The 19,705-nt window shown below is 45.1% G+C and overlaps 1 protein-coding gene and 1 long non-coding RNA gene across 6 annotated transcripts in view; one reads left to right on the top strand and one right to left on the bottom strand.

The window, feature by feature from the left end:
• The window catches only part of XIRP1 (xin actin binding repeat containing 1), a 45,243-nt gene extending 32,051 nt beyond the window's left edge, over nucleotides 1-13,192 (top strand). Inside the window, exons 8-10 of one of the 3 annotated variants that reach the window (XM_015852901.2) lie at nucleotides 90-253; nucleotides 1,722-1,775; nucleotides 3,541-13,192. In XM_015852901.2, coding sequence (XP_015708387.1) covers nucleotides 90-253; nucleotides 1,722-1,775; nucleotides 3,541-11,232 — 7,910 coding nt within the window. In that variant the 3' untranslated portion in view covers nucleotides 11,233-13,192. The remainder of the gene's footprint in view (nucleotides 1-89; nucleotides 254-1,721; nucleotides 1,776-3,540) is intronic. The other 2 variants (XM_015852902.2, XM_032442950.1) reach the window with 2 other exon arrangements.
• Nucleotides 12,160-19,302, bottom strand: LOC107308782. 3 transcript variants are annotated; one of them, XR_001552911.2, is made up of 4 exons: nucleotides 16,767-19,302; nucleotides 15,323-15,445; nucleotides 15,037-15,138; nucleotides 12,160-12,699 (listed from the first exon to the last, which is right to left on the bottom strand). It is a non-coding gene; the product is annotated as an uncharacterized LOC107308782 (long non-coding RNA). The 3 variants fall into 3 exon arrangements; XR_004306321.1 differs by lacking the exon at nucleotides 15,323-15,445; XR_001552910.2 differs by lacking the exon at nucleotides 16,767-19,302 and having other exon boundaries at nucleotides 15,323-16,760.
• Between the last annotated feature and the right edge of the window lie 403 nt (nucleotides 19,303-19,705).

Genomic DNA, 19,705 nt, shown 5'->3' with positions numbered 1-19,705 from the left:
ATGCAGAGCCCACTTAGAAGTGTCCTGCTCACACCATACCATCACCGTTGTTTCACATAGCTCACTATGCCTACCTGTCTCTGTTTCAGATGAGAGGACACGGTCATTTTTAGACATATCAGACAGCACTAGGCGCTTACTTCAACAAGGACGAGGGAGGTCCCCTTCCCTGTCTGTGAAGGAGCTGTCAGCTCGTTATCTCTCCCAGGCAGCTGCCGCTGCTGCTGCTTCTCAAGGCAGCACCACATCACTGGTAAGAACCATGGCATCCAAACAGTGTTCCATCCCTTCCAGAGGCTGTGGGAGGGTGAGGGAGAACACACCTGGGTTCACAATGCTGGAGGAGCACAGCATTTCTTTTCCAAGAATGACCATAACATAGAATATGCCATCTAAATGTCATATTAATATATCATATAAAAATATTACATTATCATGCTGATATTAATTGCATTGATGATATGCATATGATATTCATGCTGCATATAGATACATATTATATCCAATAGCTCCCACATACAGTGTATTCATAAGTAAGGTATCTTAGATCTGCATGTATAAGCACAATTACATCCATTCAGGAAATATTTAGCACGCAGCGAAGTGTACATCCCTCTGCTATACCCATTCTAACATACATGAGTGTGTCCCAGATTCACCCCATGTGGTAGAAAAAGGAAACATCAGCATGGGATGCAGTGATTTTATCATCCAGACCCAGCTGACCACTGGGTCATAGGATAATTCATGTTCTACATATTATGAGGCACTAAGCTATATTTTTCTCTTGCCTGGCTCTGTTGGTCATCCAGGAGTGACGGGAGATGCATTTTCTCTCCTTGACTTCTGCAAGTTCATTCACGCTCCCTTCCACTCCCAGCCATCTTCAGGGTCTTTGACTGGAAATGTAGACTCCTGAACAAATATAAGGGCTCTGAACTGGAAGAGCCCAGACTGAAGCACTCTCACCTGAAAATAATTAAGTATGGACCATCAGTGGGGAATTACAACTGCAATGAAGCAGGCTCAGACTTCTTTAAAGGCTGTTCCATCACCTGCTCTCACACTGGACCAGGTCTGCACAAGAACCACGCATCCTGTCCAGCAGCAAGATATGATGGGCCATACAGCTTGATAAGAAATATTTCTTCACCACAATCTGTACTAATTAAAATTTCCTAAGAAAACTGCATTGCTGTGAAGTGTTCAGGTTGGGAAAGAGAAAGAAAAGTCTGACAAAAATCATCACCGAATGACACACAACGAAAGAATCCATAGGGATTGGGAAGCACCTCTGGAGGTCTTCTAGTCCAGCCCTCCAGTAATAATTCCAAAAAAAAAATTTCAGTGAATTTTGATTTGTAATGCCATTACAATGTAAATTTGTTTTGTCTTAAAAATATTGGCATACCAACAAAACTATAAGACAAATCAAGCTTTGGAGAAATCAGTGTTTGCTTTGTTTTTTTCCCCTGACTCTGAACAAATGCATTTGGGTTTCTTTTGTTGACTGAGACTTTTGGAACAATATCTGTTCAACCTGATTGATTTTGCCCAGCTGAGAGCTGCCAATGAGCCATAAATAAGCAATCCAAAAAGCTACTGGTTTCCAGTTCTCTGTAGCAGACACACACACACACACACACATGTATATATATATACAGCTGTTGTATGTGTCTGCCTATGCGGTTTGATATCATTCCTCCCCATGTCTTTTCCAGAGAACTGTGAAGGACCGCTCCACTCAATCTCTCAACAGCCAGAAGACCGGCAAGGTAAGAAATGTTAAAGATAAGCACCCTTATCTAACCAAATATTTGCACATAGTAGTGGGGTGTGATTGACATACCCACACCAGGCAGCCAGGAGTGCTTCCACACTGAATATAGCTACCAGCTGCCCAGCCCCACCCCGTGTTTAGAAGCTTATAGATTAAAAAAACAAAACAAAATAAAACAAAAAAGCACCTTATTTTCAAAAGTGCATTCAATGATTCGAAGTGCATTGGCTTGTGCAAATAGTTTACATATTACCCTTGCTGCCAAATATGCTGGTTTTGGTATTCTGGTTTGTTTGCATTTGTTTGGTTTGGGTTTGGTTTTGTTTGTTTTTGTTGTTGTTTTTCTTAACTAATGTTCAGCACTTATTTTTAGCGAGAACAGTCTGTGTGTTAGTGGAGCAAAATAACATTGCGCGCCATCGCTTTGAGCAACAACTAATAATATTCCAGGCATAACTCTACAGGCATAACTCCAAAGGCATGCCAAGGGTCAGCAGATCTGTTTGCTGAAAGAAAAGCCAGCAGGATTACAGTTCTTTTTAGATAATGATTATAGGCTTCAAATACCTTCCCTTTGGAAAAACGCCAACCCAGTGCAGCCCACAGGTATCCTGTTCAGCTGTTCCGTGCTCAGAATTCCCGAGATAAGGAGAAAAATGCTGAAAGTGAGGCTCAAAGGCAGTCAGAACAACCACTGTCCAGCCTGTCACGATTGCACCTTCTGCTTTCTGCTGTACTTAGGTTGCTGAGAAATCCACCTGAATTCAGTTTGAGTGAGTCTGAATGTAAATTGGGATAGTTCGTAGGCACAGGGGCCAGGATTCACAAAGAATTACCCCCAGAAGGAAGGCTCGTAAGAGCGTGAGTTGAAAGCCATCGCACTGTGATGTGATGTAGCAGTGATATGCTGGCTTCTGGCTCTGTAGCAAGTGAATTGCTCCTTTTTACAGAACAGCCTAAATGTGAGCAGGTTTAAGGGCACACAAGTTAGCCTCACTCCTGTACCAGTCTTAAATTAAAAATAAAAAGCTTTATTTAAATCTCTAATTGTGGAACTGTACACCTATTCTTATGCAAGTGATGATGTGGGGTATGTGTGTGAGTCCAATGGGGAATCAAACATCCTTACCAAAGTCCCCAGTCCTTTGCCATAGGTACCAAAAATCTATTTGCTAGCTGCCTATTTGCTATTTGCTATTTGCAGTACCAAAAATCTATTCTGCTAGCTGCCTACCCAAAAATGGGATGTTCTCACCAGCTCACTTTCACACTTTTATTTGGTTCCCTCTCATTGACTTTCTCCTGGAGCATAACCTTTGTTTGCAGACTCTTAGCAAGTTCCCTCACTGCCCCACACTTGGAATTAGGAGGCAGAAATTAACTCTTATCTTGCTACTTGATGATAAGCCTTCTTTGTGTCATTCTTGTGGTCATTCTCTCCTGCTGACAGTCCAAATCAGGCCTCTCTGTTGCACTGTAGCTGGATTGACACCTGAGACTGTAGACTAACCACCACACATGCCTGGATAAGAGGCCTTGCTTTATAGCACGTTGCTGTGAAACCGGAGCTAACACCAAGTCTGGAGTGTGTGCAGTGATATGATGCTTTGGAGTGCTGTGTGCTACTGAACTAAAGGTACGGAGCTCAATAAGTGCATGGAGTTCCCTTGTTGGGTTGTCTTTTTGGCATTCACACTACTAACAGCCAATGGGCTGGGGGTTAAGAGTTGATTCTGACCTTCAAAACTGTTCCCCTAAAGATGGCAGAACCTCAGAAATCATCTAAAGTTGCCATCAAGAAAATGGAAGATGACTTACCTCCCCCTCCCATCCCTGGCTCAGTCCAAGTCATCGCTCCGGGGAGCCAGGATCCCAACCCACTCCCTGTGCCTCCTCCTAAGCAAGCCTTCTCCAAGTTCTACCAGCAGCGACAAGTAAATGAGCTGAAGAGGCTCTACAGACACATGCACCCTGAGCTCAGGAAGAACTTGGAAGAAGCTGTGACTGAAGACCTGGCAGAAATGCTTAATACTGAAGATCCCAATGCACAGGGATCTGTGAACCTGGATAAAGTTCTTCCTGGAGAGGTTCAGTCCATGCGCTGGATCTTTGAGAACTGGACACTTGACTCTATTGGGGACCATCAAGCCACAAAGAAGATGATGGAAGATGAGATAATTCCTGGTGGGGATGTGAAAAGTACTTCTCTGAGGTTTGAAAACCAGACAGTCAATGGGGACTATCTGTCAACAGCAGCAAAGGTATCAGAGACAGACCTTGCCAGAGGGGATGTGCATACTGCCCGGTGGCTCTTTGAAACTCAGCCTTTGGACTCATTGAACAAACTGTACTCAGATGAAACTGAAGTGCAAGAGGCAGTTCTCAAGGAGCCAGTCCAGGGAGGTGACGTGAAAGGTGCCAAAGAACTCTTTGAAGCCCAGTCCTTGGATGCTATAGGACGCTGCTGCTCAGTGGAGGAGAAGAGCATCCTGCAGCTCAAGTCAGAAATCCAGGAGCTAAAAGGTGACGTCAAGAAGACTATCAGGCTCTTCCAAACGGAGCCTCTCTGTGCAATTAGGGACAAAACTGGAACCATCCATGAAATCAAGTCTGTTTGCCGAGAAGAAATTCAGAGCAATGCAGTCCGAACAGCTCGCTGGCTGTTTGAGACTCAGCCACTGGATACCATCAACAAGGACACTTCCAAAGTACAAATAATCCGTGGGATCTCATTGGAAGAAATAGGAAGGCCAGATGTTAGTGGAGCAAGGTGGATATTTGAAACTCAGCCTCTGGATGCCATCAGGGAAATTACTGTTGAAGAGCAGGATTTCAAAGCTTCAACAGATTTTGTTACAGGGGCAGATGTCAGTAAACAGCGATTACTCTTTGAGACCCAGGCGCTTGATTCTTTGAAAGGAGAAGCTTCAGAGAGTGTTGCAGCCAAAGAACAAGTCATTGGAGGTGATGTGAAATCTACACTCTGGCTATTTGAAACGCAGCCGATGGAAACCCTGAAAGACAATTTTGAGGTGGGTCGTTTGAAGAAAGTAGAGCTTTCAGCAGAGGAGAAGGGAGATGTGAAACAAAGAAAACATGTGTTTGAGACCTGCCCCCTTGGCAGTATCTCCAAGGCTTTCGAGGAAGAAATTTCGGCTGCCAGCACAGAAGAGGTGGTTAAAGGGGATGTGAAATCTTTCAAGACTCTATTTGAAACTCTCCCCCTAGATAGCATCAAGGAGGTTGATGCTGAGCCCGTCACCAAGGAAGAGGAGAAGATTCCGCCTGGCAATGTCAAAGCTAACCAAATCCTATTTGAAACTACACCCCTCTATGCCATCAAGGATAGCTTTGGCAATTTTCACGAAGTCACATCTGTAAGCAGAGAGCAAATCATTAGTGGCGATGTCAAAAAGTACAAATGGATGTTTGAAACCAGGCCACTGGACCAGTTTGATGAAAGCACCAAGAAAGTGGATATAATACGGGGGATCACAAAACAGGAGGTGGTGGCTGGTGATGTCAGAACAGCCAAGTGGCTCTTTGAAACTCAACCCATTGATGTCATTCATCACCAAGCCACGCAAGGTGAGGAGTGTCCCTCAGTGAAGCGGGAAATCTCCCAGCGGGGGGATGTGAAGACCTGTAGGTGGCTTTTTGAGACCCAGCCCATGCACACCCTATATGAGAAGGCTGAAAAGAAGCAAGAAGAGGATGTCAGTGTGCCACAAGCTGATGTGAAATCGTACACGTGGATGTTTGAAACTCAACCCCTAGACTCCCTGAAAGGTCAAGAGGAACAGTATTTGAAAGTCAGTAAAGCGTACAGTCAGGATGAATTACAGGGAGTTGATGTCAAAACTGTCCGGCACCTATTTGAGACTGAACCTTTGGGCAGCAGTGTTGTCAGTGAAGCTGACCAAAAGAAAACCTTGCGGTATTCTAGCCGTGTGGAGATACAGTCTGGGGAAGTGTCCAGAGTGAAGGAATTCTTCGAGGCTAAGCCCTTAGATACAACAACAAAACCAACAGCGGTCATCAAGGATCATGGGACGATCGAAGCTGGATCAGTGCACAAATTCACTTGGCTGTTTGAGAATTACCCCATGGACACCCTGAAGGACAGCTCTGAAGGCATCCAGGAAATCCCTCCAGAGAAGGATATCAAGGGGGGAGATGTTGGAGGCAAAAGGTTCATATTTGAGACCTACTCGCTTGACCAAATCCATGACAAAGTAGATGAGACGGAGCTCCATAAGATCCAGAAAGATACCATGAGCAAAGCAAACGTCAAGTCCTGCACAATGCTCTTTGAAAGCCAACCTTTATATGCTATTCAAGACAAAGAGGGAGGATACCATGAGGTCACCTCAGTGAAGAAAGAAGAAATCATGAAAGGTGACGTGAAAGGTGCACGGTGGTTGTTTGAAACTAAGCCCCTGGATCAGATCAAAAAGGAAGAAGAAGTGTTTGTGATTAGGGCTGTCACCCAAGAGGACATTAAGAAAGGAGATGTCCAGGCTGCCCGGTGGAGGTTTGAAACAGAGCCTCTTGACTCATTCCCTGGAGGAAAAAGTTCTGTGCCCAGAACAGTAGATGATGTGCAGAAGGGAGATGTTCAGTCCAACAAGCAGCTCTTTGAGTCCCAGCAAGTGGGCCAGAAGAAGTATGTGCGGATGGTCAGTGTCAGTGATGTTCAGCGGGGTGATGTGAGGACATCTACCTGGCTTTTTGAAAACCAGCCTGTGGACTCCCTTTATGGGGATGCAGACAGAAGCTCTTCTATCAGTACAGTGCAGAGAGAGGACAGCCAGAAAGGAGATGTCAAACGCTGCACCTGGTTGTTTGAAACCCAGCCCATGGACACTCTTAAGGATCCAGAGGTGACAGCCAGTACTGGGACCCAAGAACCAATCCCTCGTGCAGATGTGAAAAGCACAACATGGCTCTTTGAGAGCACTCCCTTGGATAAATTCAGTGCTTCTGAATGCAGCGGGGAAACAGAACTGAGAGAAAGAACTATGAAGGAAACTTTAGAGACACTTTGTACTTGCCAGGCTATTCAGCATGATGGGATCCTCATTGAAGCCAATGATATGGAGAGCGTGAAGATGGTGAAATACCAGCTCAGTAGCCCAGGTGCTCCAGAAATCCTGAAAGAAGAGATTGTGAAAGGCCATTTACAAGGGATCATGCTGCAGCTCCTGCACAGAACCAACGTAGAATCACAGAGTGTGCTAGTGGAGGAGGACAGAGAGGGCAAGATCAAAGTAAGCTCATTGCAGCTTCTGGAACAGAGTGAAACTATTAAAGGCAAAGAGGACTTGAGTGGAAATGTAGCTAAGGCTCTCCAGGGCCTCCTTAGTCAAGATGCTTCCATCAAAAAGGGGATGGTCATACAAGAAACAAAGTCAGAATCAGTGAAAATGACCCTCTACTCCCTCCTGTACCATTCTATCCAGCAAAAAGTTGTCAAGGGGGATGTAAAGTCAACGATAGGGAACCTGATGGCTTCTTCTCAGGAGCAGAGAGCTACAGTGACTGTTAAGCGTGAGGACAATGAGAAGGGGAACGTTCAGCTTTTTGCGAGCTGCATTGAGAAGGGAGATCTGGACTATCTGAAGAACCTTCAGCAGGAGTCAGAGATACAGTCCCTCATCTCTGCCCAAGCAGAGCAAGGGGCAGCTGAAAGTGCCCCGCAGGTTTTGCAGGGAACTAATACACATGTCTTAGCAAACAAAGAGCAAGTAGAGAAAGTAATGGCAGAGGCAAAGCCAGGGGCACTGGAGGGAGCAAAAAAGGTATTTGCAGGTGAGAGCACGGGCAAAGAGGGTGCATTAGAAAGAGAGGTTGTGCATGCAGTGGGTGTGACAGGCACCAGTGCGCAATGTCTTGGGAAGCCCCAGAACCTGCCCACAGGGATGGAAAAGGAAGAAATCATGTCAGGGGGCCTTAAAGTAACTACAAAGTCAATTCAAAGGGTTGCAGATGTCAGCAAGAATACAGAGAAAGAAGAGTCCACCTCTGCGTGTTTCAAGGAACCCAAAGCTACGATGCAAGGCACAGCTCAGGCCAAAGTGACAGCTGAGAGGAGCGAAGTGGTTGGGGAACAGCGGAGTTTGATGACTGAGCAAGCCAGCCTTAAGCAGTCAGAAGAGAAGGCCCTTGGGAATGATCTTCAGGCTGCAATGCAGAGCCTGAGGCTAGCAACAGCAGAAGCAAGAAACATTCAACACCACGTCCAAAGCAAGCTACAAAGGAACAGGGAGGAGGTCCACATGGCCTGCAGACAACAAGTAGCTAGTAAGCAGGAGACAAAGACCCTTCAGTCAACCGTACATCAACAAGAGTCTGCATCTGCCATGCAGGAGAACACCAGCACAGCCATCAGGACCACCACCACTAGAGTCCAGGAGGCATCCCAGACCCACACAAGTGTGTCTCAGAAGAGTATAGCATCACACAAAAAGGTCAGTGCTTCAGAGGAAGTACAGGGAGGACAACTATTGAGCCAGGAAAACCAAGTTGTGCCTAGTAGAGATGTTAGCATTAAGGATGGCCTTTATACTGCCACACCTGTGAAAACCTATATAAACCCTTTCGTTGAGTCTGATTACAAAGAGCAATCAGTGCAAGAAGAAAGAGATGTTATTATCAGAGGGGATGTACAGACAGCTATCAGAGCACTGCAAAGTGCCGCCACAGAACAGCGCCTGGTAGAAAAGGAGGACGTTGTCCGTGGTAATTTAAAAGCCGCACTTCAGTCACTGGAAAAGTCTAACGTTAATGTCTCCAAAGGAGATTTTAAAGCTGCTATGATATACAGAAATGCAGGGCAGTCCTATTCTGTGTGTAAAAAGAAAAGTGAGACTCAAGCCAATAATAACCAGACAGCTGTAGTGGCTTCAGGGTCACAAGCTGATAATGACTTTCCTCCTCCTCCCCCAGTTGCTGTGATGAAAGCAGAACATTGTCCACCCTCAACCAAAGCAACAAGAGAAGGTGCCCTTCCATTATTAACCAGCAAAGATGAAGCCCCAAGATGTTTTTCACCACTCCAGACCCCTCTCCCTTCTCCCCCTTCTCTGTCCTGCAAACCCAGCGACCAGAACTCTACAGAGAAGCCCAAGATTCCTCCAAAACCAGAAATTACTGCCCCACCGAGGAAAAAACCTGTCCCTCCCCCAAAACCTGAGCATCTCTTACACGAGGCATATACTGCTTCTACATATAACAGCACAAACAAGTCAACCAAATCTGTCCCTCCACCCGTGCCTCCAAAACCTCCAGGCTTGAGGGAGTTCAGCAAGCCAAAACTTCCCCCTGGAGAGCTGCAGTTTAGTTGCACGGAAGTACATGAACAATCAGAACACAGGGAGAGACAAGAAAAATGCTGCACTTTGGAGTCATCCATGGACAAGTCTATCACAGTTCAGGGCCCTGAGAGAAAGCTGCCTAAATATACAGCCAAAACCCCTCTTCAGATGGCAGAGGAAAGGTACAAGGCAAGCAAAGGAGGACAAGGCAAGTTTGAAGTGGACAGAGCTAAGCCTTCAAAGCCAATGAAAAATGGAGAGGTTGGTTTTGAAGCCAAGCAAGGAATGTTGAATGGGAAAGCAGCAGCTTCGATAAGCTGTTCCCATGAGGTAGTTCAGAGGCATTCTGAGATGTGTCAGCAAGAGGAGAGATTTTCTTCAATATCATATCCAGCCTGTCCTGGTAGAGCACAGACACCTAAAGTGCCAGGACAGACTGAGCCAAGCACCTCCTCTGTGGGCCACGTCACTCCTCCAAAGAGAGGAGATGACATTGCAAAAAATGCCTCAAGCAAGGTGGAAAGGGAATGTGTGTATAATGCCCATGCATCATGGGAACGTCAGAGTGTCATGCAGCAAGTGAATGAAAGGAAACAAACGAGTCAATCCATGTCCTTCCATCAGCAGCTGAAGAACGCTTCCAAGGAGGACCAACAGGGAAATAGTGAGCAACCTAAATGTCCTGACGTGGAGGCAGAGGTGCCTGCTCAGGAGAAGCCAGCAGTTATTATGAGAGAAAAATCCAAGAGAGAAACAGAAGATGAACGTCGGAAGAGACTGTCAGTACACAAAGAGGAGATAATGAAAGGCAATGTCAAGGAGGCTATGGAGATCTTTGAAAATCTCAGGAGACAGGAGGAGCTGCAAGAGATCTTGACTAGGGTGAAGGAGTTTGAAGAGGAAACAAGCAAAGTGGACGTGAAATCTCTGAGGAGCCTTTTTGAGAAGGTCCCTGATTGGGTGGTTCGTCAGAAGGCTCTCCAGGCCAAACAGGATGGGGCTGAAACACAAGCCAAGGATGACACTGACAGTGTCTCCTCTGTAGAGATGGTTTTTGGGGACCTAGAGAGAGCAAGTGCTGAGATTATCCACCTGAAGGAGCAGACACTTGCCCGACTCTTAGACATTGAGGAGGCTATCAAGAAAGCTCTTTATTCTGTCTCTAGTCTCAAGTCTGAGTCAGACATCGCTGGGCTCTCAGGTCTGTTCAAGGAATCTCTGGGGAGCACCCAGAGCTCTACAAGCAGCAGCAATATCCGCAAAATCAGTATTGTCTCAAGCAAAGCCAGGCAGGAGGGAGCCACGGTGGAGACAGTAGAGGCAGCATCTGTGGAAGGTGCAAAGGTGGCAGAAAAGACTGAGGCAACCAAGTCAGAGCTGGAGGTCCCCCGTCAAGTTCATCCTCGTGTCAGCTCTCCCTCCTCACCTTCCTACATCACCATTGAGTCTGCTGCCAGGAAACCAGCAGAGTCGCCCAGGACAGCACATTCCCCACAAGACATCCCTTCCCCAGACTGTCCAGACACTCCAGGAAAGAAGGATGCTTTTGCTCAGGAGAGTTCTAACTCCATTAACCATCCATCAGCTGGGTCACCTGGGCGTAATGCATCTCCCTTTGAGAAGAGACCAGAGCCCACCCAAACAAATGCTGAGGAGAACTCAGTGAAACAGCACACCCCTGCTAACACCAACAATCAGGTCAATGAGAAAGAGAGGTGCCCTCCAGATGCCTCCAAAGGCAGCTGCCAATGTGGGGTGAAAGGAGGCATTTCAGGCTATTCCTCTCTGAGCACCCCCAGCCCGCAGAACCCACGGAGGCAGAAAAGCATCTTGGAACTGAAGACAGGGCCCGATGGGTCCAAGCTCTATGGAGCCACCCGGACTGTCACAGAGCAGTATGAGGAAATGGACCAGTTTGGAAATAAAATCATCACTTCATCTACCACAGTCACTAAGCAATCTGAGACACAAACATCCTCCACGTGTGGTGTGGCCTCACATCCCCCGTATGAAGTATCTGCATCACCTGTGTTTCCGAGGTACCTGAAGAACCCAGGTGAAAACATCCACAATGGCATTTTCCAGGAGACAGGAGTGGTCTTTGTCACCTTTGGCAACTCCAGGCTAAAGAAATAGGAGATCCTGAAGAGCAAAAGAGAACTGTATAAAGAAGAAAAAGACAGTCAGCAATAAAAAACTCTCCTGGTTTATCCACATCAAACACAGGGAATCATCTACACCCTAAAGACTTCTCAGGGTCTTTGTCTTGGTGTTCTCATATAGACAGGACAAATGCTGTCTGCCTCAACACTGGAGGGGAACAACAGCCCTCAACTGAACAACCCAACAGACTTGGTGCTGCACCACAACTCAGAGCCCTGACACTGCCAGAAGCACAAGGGAAACATCCATCCATGGGCGTCTTGGGCAGCTTCTTCCCCATCAGTATTATTTGTGGCATGGGAAGGGCTACATTAGGCTTCTCTGAACTAACTGTCAAGAAAAGATAGATAGAATCAGTTCAAGAAGAGATCAATCTGGCCATTGGCAAACAAACACTTTGGTATTTAATTTCAGTGCAGAATTGCTGGGAAGGGCATCGTAAACACACAGATATGTATAAGTACACATACCGACATTGATGGGTGGGTTGGATGGGTTTTTACTTAGACAATGAATTAAAAAGTTCAAATAGCTGACACTGTTATCAGTGGGGGAGGTATTTAGCAGAGTACGTCTCCTAGAACTACTTGATGCTGTTGAAATTTGTTACATCAAGCCCCCACAGCCATTATCAGTGTTGTTTCTCCAAAGGAAGATTCAAAGGAAGATGCTCCAAATGAGAAAGAATGGTTGTTGCTTTCCTTTATTTTCAGAATTGTTATTTATTATTCTATATACACAAAAAAATCCCAACACCCTTATTTTAGATTTTCCATGCTTTCATACCTGTTTACTGTTTAAGTTCATTTTGCAACCTTGTAAAGCGATTTTCTTTTTATTATGACTTCGTTTTGTACATTCACAACTCATGATTTTAGATTTTTTTGTGGCTTTTTTTTCTTTTTTTCTGTTTTTTTTTTTTTTTTTTTTTTTTTTTTAACTTTTATTGCTGCATTCTGAAGGTAAACATTACCTCTAAAAATACTTTGGTCTGGTTGGCTTTCTTTTGTTGAGGGCTTGCTTCCTTTCAAAGTCCCCTGATATTAACCACTGAAATGAACCAGTCAAATCGCACAGTAAGGCCATTCCAAATCACTAAATCCAACTCACAGATCCATGTCTTCTTTACAATGTGGGTGGACTATCAGCTCTGTGGCAAGCAGCATCTGTATTCACATCTGAAAACTGCGTTGAGTACAATATAATACACACCACCCCATCCAGGAGCACACTGAAGTTAACACTGGGTACGATGTACACCCCAAGAGGTGCTTTCTCACACTGATGACTGACAACAGTTTCAGAGCGTACCACTTCATATCGCTCAGTTCATGGCTATGTTTTTAAACAGCAGATATTATCTCACACCATGCAATATCTTGCTCAAGGTGAGGTGGACCAGGTAGACCAGCTAAATATTGCAGGACTCCTTCAATCTCCCTGAAAAACATGGAAAACATTGCATGAATAAATACCTCTCTGCTGTTGAATGTAGGCATATACCCAGAGCTCTTTGATATGTTTCTAGGAACCCAGAAGCTCAGAGGTAGCATATGCCAAAAGAAAACTATGAACATGGTTTTCAGTTCCACCAAAGAATACACCAAAGCTTGAGGTAAAAGGGCATATCATCATAAACTGAATGCATCTGGTTTCAGGGAACCAGACCAAATAACTCTTCAGACCTTCCCAGTTGTTTTAGTAGGATCAGTAATTGAAATGGCAGAATCAGCAATTCAGGGGTTCTCTTGAATTTTTTCCAACACTGCTTTCTTATACTTGCTTTTTTCTAGCTTTAGCTTGTTTCAGGATGTCAGTACAAGGTTTGTTTCATCTCTTTTTAGAACAGTTTTACTAAGCTGCAAACAGGTTCCTTGGGCAAAGAAAATGATTCCACAGAAACTCAAATAAACCCAAACATCCTGCACTGCCAGTGCTTAAAAATAGTGATCCTATTGTTTATGCTTTGGGTTTCTAAATGTCTCAATGAGCCATTTATGAGGCTAAGCTCATTTGGGATGTATTTCTTTCATGGTATTTCCATTAGCCAGGATATCATGAGGACACAGGTGCTGCATTATTTCAGTATCATACGTGGCTCCTCATAGTGCTGAAAGAGTCGGAGAAAAAACAAATGCAAAGATTTGAAATTCAAGTACAAGCTGAAGTTTGCAAGCTCCCTTCCTCAGACCTTGCAATAATAAACAAGTATAGTACATACAAACTTCCAAATCCCAAATGAGTTGTCATAGTTTTCTAGGATGGTTGAATACAAGACATGATATTGTTCACCATTCTTTATCCTGGTGAATCACTGCATTCTCACACAGTGTGAGGTAGGTATTTTCAAGAGCAAATTGGCTGGGAAAACTACTTGTACCAGCAGACAGGGGACAGATGATCTCGCCATGGCTATACCGCCTTGGGTGGTCACAGGAGAAATTCAGCTGCAGATCCAGTTCTTCTGAAGCAGTGTCCACAAAACATGGTATGTTTGAAATGCCTGCATCAAGTATGACCTGTCCCAAATCTATTTCAGCCACACATCCCTGTTGAGATACTTTATCTTAGATATGAAAGCTTTGAGCTCGCGATCTTCTCCATCTGGTAATAACACAATGCATGATACAGCATTTTCAGGCTGATCTTCCCTACCTTAAACATTTTTATGTGTCTAGAAAGCAAACATGCAAACAGCAGATGATAAGATATATGCCAGCTGCAACCTTTAGCACGGCAGTAATCAGCAGTGCACTGAAGGAGCCTTCCCGCAGCACTCCATAAATGTTTTCAAAGGAGTCTTAAGATAATTTCCTTGCCCACAGAGCCATTTGATGGCTGCTAATCACCTCTCTGTCTCCTAAAACAGTAGCAGTGCTTATTCCCAGGGCTGGTAAAAATAACTCTGAAGGCTAAATCTATTTGTCATGCATCATCAGAGTGAGCACTTAACATACACCCTGGTGCCTCCCCTATAAAAGATAGAGCCTGTGTCCCCTATAAAAGATTCCCCCTCACTTGGAACTCACTCCCAGAGTACATACATTTATTTCCCCCCCCCCCCTCCAAAAAAAAGAGATAGTCTTAAAAAAAAGAGATAGTGAGATATTGCTTGTTTGCTAAACAGCTGTTTCCTTCCTCGGTCACAATTAAAGGAAAGCATTTTTCTTATACAGCAAAATCACATCAGTAGTTTCTCTCTTTTCTGTTGAAATAAAACACTTTGTTTTGTCTGAGAGCTCATCACTGTCAAAGAAAATGCCTGCAAGAGTACCGAGAGGTACCATGATCCATACCACAAAATGCATCCAAGTAAACGAATACAAAGTCAATCTAGTGATAGAGATTTCTCATGGCCAGGATTAGCATTTTGCTCCATTATTACAAATGATGCTGTGTTCATGCAGCTGCCCATCACCTTGCACCATTCTTTGCCAAACAGCCTGCTCATTTCCTACTCATAGGAAAGTGCCAAAGCTGCAGAGCTTCAAGTTTTCTTTGAGAAACACGATAACCTGGTTTCTGCTACCATTTTCCACTTGGAGGATCCAGCTCTTATCTTTGCACAAAAGCGTGTCTCAGATTCAGCTTCACCAGTTCTGCCCTCCCATTGGCATCAGCCCAGTTCTGTAGACACACTGGTGAAATTCATCTTGCCTAGCTGACTATTACATGGGCCTGGTTCAGGGTAGATGTATCACCTCCTGCTTCCCCTTAACTAGACATCCATTGTGTATACTGAGAGTTTAAACAACTGTAGCATATGCACATACTTACAGGACTATGCTATCCTCTCTGCAGAGGACTTTGAAAAGCAGAGCTGTGTTGAAATCACTGAAGACTGCAGGGAAGATGGGGCTTTTGTTTGGATGCATCCATCTAGACACAGGGAAGAAAATCAAAGAACATTAAACTCTTCTCCTTTGAAGCATTGTCGTAGAAAAACAGATAGGACTTGACATTACTGATATGTTCAGCCAAAAAAAGAAAGGTAATTAAACTATTTGTACAAATGCCAGGTGTCTGCTGCAAATTAAAGGTTCCAGTTCCTTGGTCAACTCACCTCAGGACACACCGTATATTTCTGATGCAGAAATATATTCCATGCTTCTTCCACTCAAGTCTAAAATCTGGCCTTCAGCCCACACGACATAACAGCCAAAATTAAACTTGTCCATTCTCTGAGCTGACAATGAGTACAAGTTGAATGAAAAGTCAAAGGGATAAGAGAACATCATTAAAACCCTGTCAAATGAAACTGTGGCAAAACAGACCCAAGAAAAAGGCAGAGAGAGCCTTGTATGAGGCAGTATCTGTACCTGGAACACTGACCTAATTAGAGTTACAATAAAATCAGATGCATTTCTGAGCCTCTGCTTTGCACCATAGCAAAATGCAGCCCACAGAGATACCTACAATGCTGCCAGCAGCCACCAGCCATGCAGGCAGCCTGGAGCTATTTTTGCAGATAGGCTGATATATCCAAGTTTCTTTATTCCCTTTCTCCCTCAATTAATAAAATAGCTGATGTTGTCAGTGCTTTCCAGAGAGATTCCTTGGGCTCTTTACACAAAGTGGTATTTGTACCGCCAGGTCATGGCAGAAAATACGTGCACAACTCAACATATTGGAGTAAACCACAAGGTTTATGGAGCAGTTGGAGCTTTAACACTGAGACTTGTGGTCTTTTTAAGGTTTGATTATGTCATTCATGTGAGCAGCTGGATATGGTATCTTGATTTCAGGAGCTGCCATCCAGAGTTTTAAGTCAGAGCCTCTCAAACAGTATTTCTTAGCTCACTCAGTCTTTTAAATGACTCATTTGAGTGAGCCATTTGCTCCAGGTTAAATTAATCACATCTCTCACCAGTGATCCAAGGATATCTTCTATTTTTGTCCCAAATAAACTTTAATGCTGACCTATCCAAGACTACTGGTGAATTAGGTCAGCCAGAAGCCTGAACTGTCCCCCAAAATCCCTAAAAAACATCATGAAAATCCAACACAAGCAGCAGATTCTGCAAATCAGCTTGTACTTCCAAGTGGCCACCATTCGTAGTTATTTAACTTCAGTTTCTCCTTCTTCTTCAGCCCATGTTGAAAGAGGTGTGTGCCTCATGCCTCCAGCCTGTCTACTCTATGGAGCGTGTTTTCCCAGACAGAGTCTGTTTACACCACTCATGTTTCTGCTGCAAAATCTGTGGGAAGAAACTGAGGTGAGTGGTAGGACCCCAGATCCATTTGTTTTTAAGACAGGTCCAAGCAGTTTGCCTCAGAATGGCCCAGTGGTCATTCAAACATGATAGACTCAAGGTAACAGGGAAAAGCAGAGGGTGTCCCCAACGCAATTTGCTCTTCCATCCCTAGAGTCTGAAGACTGCTTGTAGACACCTGCAGACCAGGCATCTGTATGGTATTAACGAGGGTGAGATGAAAAACATGGAATAATTCAAATTTAGAAATGCTGATATGGATTTTAATTGTCAGAGTAAGTCTGAGTGCCTCACCTGTTCATGGAGTCAGGTAGGCTGGAACAAAACTTGGAAGCCTCCACCCAGTCCCTTGCAGGTCCAAGGAGGAATGTTGCTCAGGATCTCATCCAGGAGAGGTGTGTATGGTTCCAAGGTCAGAGATTCCACAGCCTTCCAGTTGGGGCCTCTCTTTCAAGACCTGATCAGCAGCAAAAATGTTCTTTTCCTATATCTAATCACGATATCCCATGTTTACTTTGCTCTTATTGCCTCTGTTCTCCACACCTCCAAGAACAATCCGAGTCTGTCTTCTCTATAACCTCCCACAAGGCAAACACACAGCAATGAGGTCCTGCCCTTAACCTTCTTGTTATAAAGCTTTTCTAACCCAGTTCTCAGCCTCTGACCTTTCTGGGCCATGCTGTCCATACAAAGGGAAAGATGAAGTCCTGTGTCTAGCACATAAAGGGATCTCACATAACCTGGCCTACAGCTCCCTGAGGTACTGCAAGGAAATGTATAATTTTTCACGTGTTTTAGATTTTGAAAGAAAAATCAAACATATCCTCAGCAAACAGACAGTGCTTTTGAAAGGTTCCTTTCTTCAGACCCCCTCTTTTCCCCATCAGTTTCCACCAATAGACAACTCTGCTGAAAACCTATCCATCGTTGCTGTTAATCCTTCCCTCCTGTGCAGCCTCTAACAGATATGCCGATGTGTGTTTTCCAGCTTGCACAGTTATGCTGCCCTCCATGGGGTGTTCTATTGCCAAGTCCACTACAAGCAGATGGCTGGAGCCAAAAGCAGAAGGGAGAGAGAAGGGCTGGAGCAACAACCAGGGGATGATCAGATGCAGCCAGCAGCAATGGTAGGCAAAAGAACACAGCCTCTGGACTGGTATAGTGGAACTGAAAATAAGACCAAAGCAAGAAGGGAACCCACATCCTTCAGTGCACCATGCAGCTTGCAGCTGGCTGAGCGAAGGCAAGAGCTGAACAGCAGGCCTGCGACCCGAGGGAACAAGCTCAAAAACTGCTGGCCACCTTCAGAAACAGATGGAAAAGCTGGAAAGGGAATGTGTTTGCGGAAGAAGTCCGCATTGAGCTGGCAAAACCACCAGGCTGCAGGTAACAAGGTGGACAGGATGGTGCTCATGGGTCAGGAGAGAAAAACAGCCACAGAGGCAGCTCTGAGGGAGGGCAGCTTCCCACCTGGTGTCACCTATCCTGAGAAAAGAGAACAAGTGTGCTCCCGGCCTAAGCCTAGAGAGGAGAGAGATGGTGGGAAAGCACTGGCACCTGGGAATGGGGATGTAGGCAATGGTAAGCGAGGGGGCCAGGTGTCCCAGCGAGTTGCTGCGTTCCAGCAGGGCAAACTCCAGCTGAAGACAGGGTCGGCCTCACACATGCCAGAAAGTCTTGAAACCAGAAACAACATGAATATGAAGCAAAAAAACAGAGATGAGGGCAATAAACCCCCTGAACCCAAAGCTAAACACCAAGCCCCCCTCATTCCTGTTGTGCCGGGGACCCCCAGTGCAGCACCCAGCTCCTCAGAGCCAGAAGGGCTGAGTGCATCACCTGAGATAGCTGAGCTGGTGAGTGAGACATCAAAAATAAATGCTGATGAGCTCCCTAGGGAGCAGACAGCAGTCCTTCTGGAGGAGAACATGCAGCCATCCAGCATAAGTCATTTGCCTGGGGAAGAGAGCACAGCGGCAGAATTTGAGAAGACAAATAGAATGGAAGAAGTAAATCCACCAGGGTTTCTTGAGGAACTCAGTACTGAACACACGTCTTTGAAAAGGCCCAGTGCCACTCAGCCCTCACACGATGAAGTCAACAACTCCAAATCACGGGATCCAAGTGAAGATCTTCTTGGAAACATCTTTCCCATTTCAGAGCAACCAATTGAGAAATTAGAGTCTTCCAAGTCAACTGTATCCTCAGACAAATACAGAGGCCACCCACAGGGTAAAGAAAAAATGAAGCTGAAACACTCAGAGGGAACTGTTGTGGATACATTAAGACCCAGTGACAAAGGCAAAGAGACCAGAAGCAGTCAAGCCAGGACAGATGCACTGGGTAAAGGTTTCACGTTTGGGAAAAAACCCTTCACTGCAGTTTTTGGTTCTGAAGACAAAAGCAGCACTCACAAGAAGGAAACAACCCAAGGGAAACCCACCGAGCCCCAGTCAGCCCTCGTCACTTTGTCTGGGTGCTCCTCAGAGAAGCAGAGTCAACAAAAATACTCTGCAGAATCTTCAGAACAAATTAATAATGAAGACAAGCAGGAAGAGCCCCAGGACCTCCTCACCTCCTCCAGCCAAGCAAAACAAAAAGCATCCAAGAATGACCAGCCACCACAGCCAGAGAAGACAGTAGTCATCACTGAAGATACACAGGACAGTGCTGGAGGCTGCTCAGATACCACTGAGGACAAGGAGACCAATGCCCTGTTTTCAGCTCCTGGCACAAACTTTTCAGGTGATGATAAACAGCAGAGAACTGAACTCAGTGTCCATGACCAACAAGCTGTAGGCAGGCAGGTTCAGCAGCCACAGGAAAGATGTTGTCCATCTCTCTTGCCGGCACAGGAAAATCAGACAGAAGGTGCAATTAGCTTTGAAGGTGGAAGAAACCCTTTCTATCCTCCTCCAGATCTTATGTCTGCAGTTGATTACAGCAAAAATAATCTCACTGGGGATGGAAATCCACGTGTTGGTCATTTGCTGGATCAGAACTTAGAACTGAGTTTGGATGTCCAGAACAGAATCATAGAGGATGAGATTTTTAACTTGTCAAGTAGTGTAGGGAAGTTACCCAAGGAGGCTGAGCTTCAAGTAGACAAGATGGATCTTCTGGAGAATGATAACATTTTCTTATCTGTAGAAAACAAAAGACAAGATTTACCCACAGTAGAGACCCCAGCTTTAGATTTGCAAAATCCACAGACAGGAACTCCTCCTTGCTTT

Source organism: Coturnix japonica, chromosome 2, assembly GCF_001577835.2.
Source record: "Coturnix japonica isolate 7356 chromosome 2, Coturnix japonica 2.1, whole genome shotgun sequence".
NCBI lineage: Eukaryota > Metazoa > Chordata > Aves > Galliformes > Phasianidae > Coturnix > Coturnix japonica.
Note: the sequence above shows the minus strand (reverse complement) of the source record. Positions and strands in the feature narration are given on the sequence as shown.